The 6,000-nt window shown below is 46.3% G+C and overlaps 1 protein-coding gene across 15 annotated transcripts in view; it reads left to right on the top strand.

Moving 5' to 3' along the window:
* Positions 1 to 310: 310 nt before the first annotated feature.
* LOC119169296 (uncharacterized) overlaps positions 311 to 6,000 on the top strand; it is a 31,945-nt gene continuing 26,255 nt past the window's right edge. For 4 of the 15 annotated variants that reach the window (XM_075879092.1, XM_075879047.1, XM_075879080.1 and 1 more), the window contains exons 1-2: positions 314 to 583; positions 3,397 to 3,639. In XM_075879092.1, the coding sequence (XP_075735207.1) occupies positions 505 to 583; positions 3,397 to 3,639 (322 nt within the window). In that variant the 5' untranslated portion in view covers positions 314 to 504. Of the gene's footprint in view, positions 584 to 3,396; positions 3,640 to 6,000 lie in introns of all 15 variants that reach the window. The other 11 variants (XM_075879083.1, XM_075879055.1, XM_075879095.1 and 8 more) reach the window with 8 other exon arrangements.

The following is a 6,000-nucleotide window of genomic DNA, read 5'->3' as shown; positions in this document are numbered from 1 at the left end:
ACGCACAAACACACACACCAGTGCCGATGCTCCCTTCCCTTTTCGATGCAACCTCCGCTTCTAGACTGACTTTTCGCGCGCGTCTCACTATCGCACCGTTCCAGCACGCGCAGGCTCTTCCGTAGCGCACTACCGGAGTGTGCGCAATCAATAAGACACCGTTGCGCTACGCTTCCCACCCTCTCGTCACATCTCTTTCAGAGAGAGAGAGAGTTGCAAGTGGTGTTGGTTGCAACCGGTTACCCTCTCATACGCTTCCAAAGTCTGAAGTTTTTAGAGTGAGCGAGAAAAAAAAAGAAAGGGGGCAAGATGTTAGTCGCGAACGGCTCGTGCGCCGAGAAGCGTCATTTCTTTTTTTGCGGTCGCGAAGAGCGCCACCACCGCACGCAGCGTCGAAGTTTGTTAAGGGGGGAAACCCGTGGCACGCTCTTGGCGCATTCGTAAAAGCGCGCGCGTTCCTCGCGCGCCCAGCCAGTGTACTGTGGACGTCGACGAAGAACGCAAATGTGCGTCCTCCTACTAGCGTTGGGCCTTGCGGCCCTTGGTTCGAACCTAGGATGCGAGGCTCATTTTCTGGGCTCAGGTGAGTGTGGTGATTTTATACATACTTCCAGTTTTTTCAGTTTGTTTATTTTTTCATATTCATGCGTGATAACTATTATTTTTCCTCGTTGGCGAAGGAGGACCGGAAAATACACGTGTGCAAATGTCAAAATAAAGTGACGGAACAATGTTAACGACATTCCGTGTGTATGGGGTATTAGAAGACTTTATTTAAGCCGTGTTCACGTATTAAAGGAGTATAAAGTTTGAATTTCCCCGTTCACCTAGCGGGAGCCGGTACTTATTATTTCACGGGGTGATTTCATACTAAGAAACTATTCCAAGTGTTATGTGCGATAGCAACGTGTGCAGCTGTATATACCTCATATCTCGTACATCGCTCGTCTCTGTCGCTGTCGTAAATTACCCGATCTTTCACGACATTAGTACCGATACCTACACAGCAAGTTTGCTGGCGAGCTGCGTTTTCGAGCAATTGAGTTTCACTGCTAGTTATATTTCATTTCACTTTTGCAATGTTTTTACCAGAAGCGTGAACAAACAGCAGAGCGAGGAGCGTATAATTGATTTTTGTCACATGTTTTCGCAGTTACCACGGGCTGTTCGATAAGCTTAACCGGTGGTTATCACAGCTCATTTCGAAGAAAACACCTTCGTTACAGAAGGTCTAATTAGTTTGAAGCAAAACAGGCACGAAGACGTCTCGACCAAACGTTTTATCAGCCGATTCATTTCCACAGCGATTCATCCGATTTAGTCTATCGGTGTTACCACAACCATACGTGATGAAAGGCATTTTTTTTACCCTTCGAACGAACGCGAATAATAATAATAATAATAATAATAATAATAATAATAATAATAATAATAATAATAATAATAAATAAAGGAAGAACACGTGCGCTTCAGGTAAACAAGTCTTCTCCTAGGCGACCCTCAAGGATTGGCAGCGTTCGCTTAGTCCGTACGCATACGTCACTCGAAGGCCAAAGTTACGCGTCGATAGTATACAGGTATAATTAATTGTTGGGGCCCCGCCAGAGCCATTGCTTACGGCACGTTGTAGCAATCTACGAAGAGACACCTTTGACTCGGTGTGTGTTCCACGAGACGGCGGAATGATTTTGCGTGCTTTTGATTGCGAAACGGTCTGCGGGCGCCTTAGTTACCGGCGGAGAGGCACACGCGATGCGTCGTTCGTCAGCTATGACTCTCCGGGCAAGTCAGCACGAGCGTGTTTTCATCGAACAGGATGAGAAAAGGTGGAAGCGGGTGGTAAGGATGTACAAGCCTTCTGCCTATTTATTTGTCTTTTCATACTTTCTTCTTCGTTTGAGCGTGTAGATTAGTCTCAACACGAGAATGAACCGATAAGTTGTACAATACTTACAGGTGCGAGTTTGTTTTATGTTTATCTGCTCGAGCTACTATACGTGTGGAAAAATTATATCGCGTACGTGTGGGAATATTCTGCGTGTTTATTGGCAACGAACGTGAATACTCGGCAATGAACGTGAATGCGAATGCGCCACGTCTATGCTGGCAGCGGAGGGAAGCGGTACGTTCCGAGTATTTCGTAAATAGCACTCGTTCGGCATAACGAAGGAAAGTGTCGGCGCACTGACAGGTGCTGGGGAGAGATGCCTCGGAGCTGTAATTACGAAGACCGTATATGTTTAGGAACAACTCAACAGGTTGCCAACTCACGCAATCGAAATTATCATCAGTCACTAAGTATAACCATTTGTGGAGCACGTATTGTTAATATTCTGAAGGCATTGGGAGGGGCAAGTGGATGTATGAAGCAAAACGACGTGCATGTTTCAGCGACCCCTCAAGTTTTGTAATATAACGACTCATGAAAACTGAACTAAGTCGTGCAGTATACATGTTCTATAGACTGCCGCGTGATTGTACCAACTAGATTTATATTACGATTTTATGATGCTCAGTATGAGTGACTATCACAACTAAGTAGTTTGTTTCGGGAGAGACGTCACTGGTTTCCTGTATGAAGATTCGTACGTAACATTTGTGCACAGTTTGCTAAAATGACGTACACATGCTCTGAAGATTGTGCACCTCTATTGAAAAAAAAATTGTGGCAAACGTCAAAAGCAATTCGACCTGCACTACTGTTCTCATAGCATAGCGTTGGCGAGGGCTCCAATTATGTAAAGTGGTCGTCAATGGACAGCCCCCTTTGTTGTTGAGGAGTATCCGCACATGCTGGTTTGCGTGGTACATCACACACAAAAAAATCTGAATCACCCAACAGTAGGCATGCATAAGACAACTACAGGTCCGAAATAGGGTACTACAAATATTAATTTTCTATTTCCAGTATTGTTAGCTGAGACTACACTTACGATCATGGCGAATTAAGGATACGGCAATGCCAGTGGTGTACCTGTGCGCGCACTGTAAAAATATGAACTCCTTTGTGACATCGAATTCATTTATCCAGAGTATAGTTCTCCAGTTACAAGTCATTAGATACTTCCTACACCGTTTATTCATTGGTCATGTAAAGCAGCATAAACGTTATAAAGCTTAACTGTATATATTTTATTGGCCCTTGCAGAGGTGCAACCCTCTGTATCATCACTAAGTAGCTCAGTCTCTGTAATGTGCAGCCTCGCCCGGCCTCAGCGCGCCACTCTGGAGCAACGATAGGGGGTAATAAGAGTCGGAATACATTTGTGTCACCTCGAGTTTATCAGACATGTGCGCCACGGACATTAAGCCTATACGTTCCGCCTAACGTGCTTTGCACGGTCTGAAATACCGCCTCGATGCAATGCGCGCTTAGTGACAGCGCGGCGCGTATAGGACGTTTCCAGCATCGACGATTTCTCATCCGGGCAGTGGAGCGAGGTCCGTGCCAGGCCAAGAACCCTGTGGGCCGGGGCTTCCTTGACGGGACGTGCATGCCGGCAATCAAGTGCAAGCAGATACTGCGCGGCATCGTCCGACTCAACTTCCCAGTCATCTGTGGCTTCGAACTGCTCAAGCCCATCGTGTGCTGCCCGCACATGGGACATTCCGCGCCCGGATCAGGAGGAAAAGGACCAGGTGCACGCGTGTATGCCTCTCTGGCGCGCACTGTCTGTGGGGAGCTTCCGCTGACGTCGCCCTGCCACTGTGACGTCATTGCTAGAACGTACGGCTTTCATATGCACGGAGGAAAGAGATGAGAGAAAGCTAAAGCGCAATACGACTAAAGCCGCAAAAGAAGTAGTAGAACAGGCCCAGTACGTGGCATCTATGTAGGAGCACGCGTACCGAGCAGGCAACGCAATGCAGTGCATGCGCCGTGGCCGAACGAAAATTCCCGGTCATATAGGCTCTTTCTCGGAGGTCACGTTCTCGGCCGATACTGCCGGGGAGAAGAAAAAGAAAACTAATGAAATGGCTTTGCATTGCGAAAGCTACGTGGTTTAGCGACGTATTACTCTTTCTCGTGAACTGCGGAGAGCAAGTTACATGCCGGATAGAGAAAACAAAAACACGATGCAGAGGTCAAACGCTACTATAGCGTCAATGGCGCTTGCCCTGCATGTACTTTGTGAGTGCTTCTCTGTCCCTTACGAAATTTGCGCCCATGCAGTTCATACTTCTGAACCAACGATCCCAGCAACGAATGGCTTGATTATGCTGTCTCTCGATCGGGTTACTTTGCCTGCAAAATCATGCTCATCGAGTGAGTCATGACGGCATGTATACTTCGTTTTTCTTTCCTCAGTCGGTGCTGTGAAAAGCAATGGCAACTGAATAAGCGGCAATACCGGAGGACCGTACGTCGTATACTAGCAGAAATAAACACAGACGTTAGTGTCGATTTCGGCTATAGGATAAGATGCACAGCCTCAATGCAACTGAAGTCGACATAGTTACATACCTTTACTGAAATTGCGCAAGTTATTCAGCGTTACTTCAAGGTAAAGTCTGATGGAAGTGAAGAAAGTCACAAACATAAAGCATCAGACTGTACCAAGTATTTTGTGAGGGCAGCAACCTACAAGCGTAACACATGTGCGGTTCCATGGCGACGTCGAGCGCAAGCTCCCCACAGTTGTAATCTCGTTTCATGCAAGAAAAAAGGAATGGTGCAAGAAATAGCTGTAGAGATATAAGTATTTAGCTCACGTAGGTAGGTTTATTCGTCCGAACAAACTATCTTAACCAGAGAATTTGCTGTAGAAGCTCTGGTGCAAAGCAGGGCGTTTGCTGCATGCATGCAAAAGCTTTGGGCGCATTGCCAAGAGCGAAGACCCGAGGCGGGCATGCATGGCAATTAATTGGCTAACATTTATCTCACGCTCAGTCACTATATGTAGTGCAGACAAATGGGCTCGTGTATTATTTTATCATCTGTCTTCTTAGTAAATATATGTTTATCGTCGTCAATGTAGGAGCAACAAAATGAACACGAAGTGAAAGCGAATTTAATAAGTGAAAGTGCATGAGCCCGCAGTCTGCGTAAAGCAACTTCAATGAAATCATGAAAAGTAATTATGCCACGTTAAAGCTTGTTAAGCTGTGTTGACGATGACAGCGATTACGGACTTGTTTACAATGAAATAACATGTCCCGTTGCTCTCTTTCATACAGCGAGAAATTTCTATAGTGCTTTTTCTTCTATTTCTTCTTCTTCGTCGTCGTCTCCCTGATGCCTTTAAAAACAAGCGAGGCCTTTTTAAACTGAAGCCCGTCGCTTTGAACGCGTAAACGCAGCAGTAAAGCACGAGGAAAGCTGGACGACCGCTCAACTACGAGCGCGTTGACGTAATACTCGCACTGATCCTCTGGTTTGGCTGTACACGTCATTCCACAAGGCACACGCATGCGACACGTTTTCCTCGTGATAGTTTCCTCCAAACGTGTCTCTAGACATTTAAACTCGCATACTTCTCTCTCTCTCTCTCTCTCTCTCTCTCTCTCTCTCTCTCTCTCTCTTTATTTTTGACATCGCCGTTCACTCAACGACCGAGGTTGCTCCTACGTTTTTGTCAAGCAGGGCAAACCGCAAAGAAATGCAAACTACGACAAGAGGAGGAAGATGGAGAAAATGCCCACTGATCGCTAGCGCTGCTACGTATGCCAACGAAGTATAGATGCTAATCGGCAACAGCACATAAAACACTCCTGTACTGACACATAGCCCATGCACATGCACAGTAACCGCCATACATGCTCATACTTGCATTTCGCGTATGCTGTAACAGTCTGCGTTTCAAACTAACCGCTGCCGTGTAACGATATTTTGGAGCCCTCCCTGCTATTATGTGCAGTAGTGCAGTGCAACGCATTGCTTTTGCTGAAACCCGACCCTGTGCACGTTATACCCATGTACAGACGAAGCGCCCGTGCATAACGAAACACTACTAGTCTTTGCTAATTGTCACTGACATTAGATATGCTTTTCGCGCAACG

This window comes from Rhipicephalus microplus, chromosome 2 (assembly GCF_043290135.1).
Source record: "Rhipicephalus microplus isolate Deutch F79 chromosome 2, USDA_Rmic, whole genome shotgun sequence".
Classification (NCBI taxonomy): Eukaryota; Metazoa; Arthropoda; class Arachnida; order Ixodida; family Ixodidae; genus Rhipicephalus; species Rhipicephalus microplus.
The sequence above is the reverse complement of the archived record's forward strand: the minus strand, read 5'-3'. Positions and strand labels throughout refer to the sequence as shown.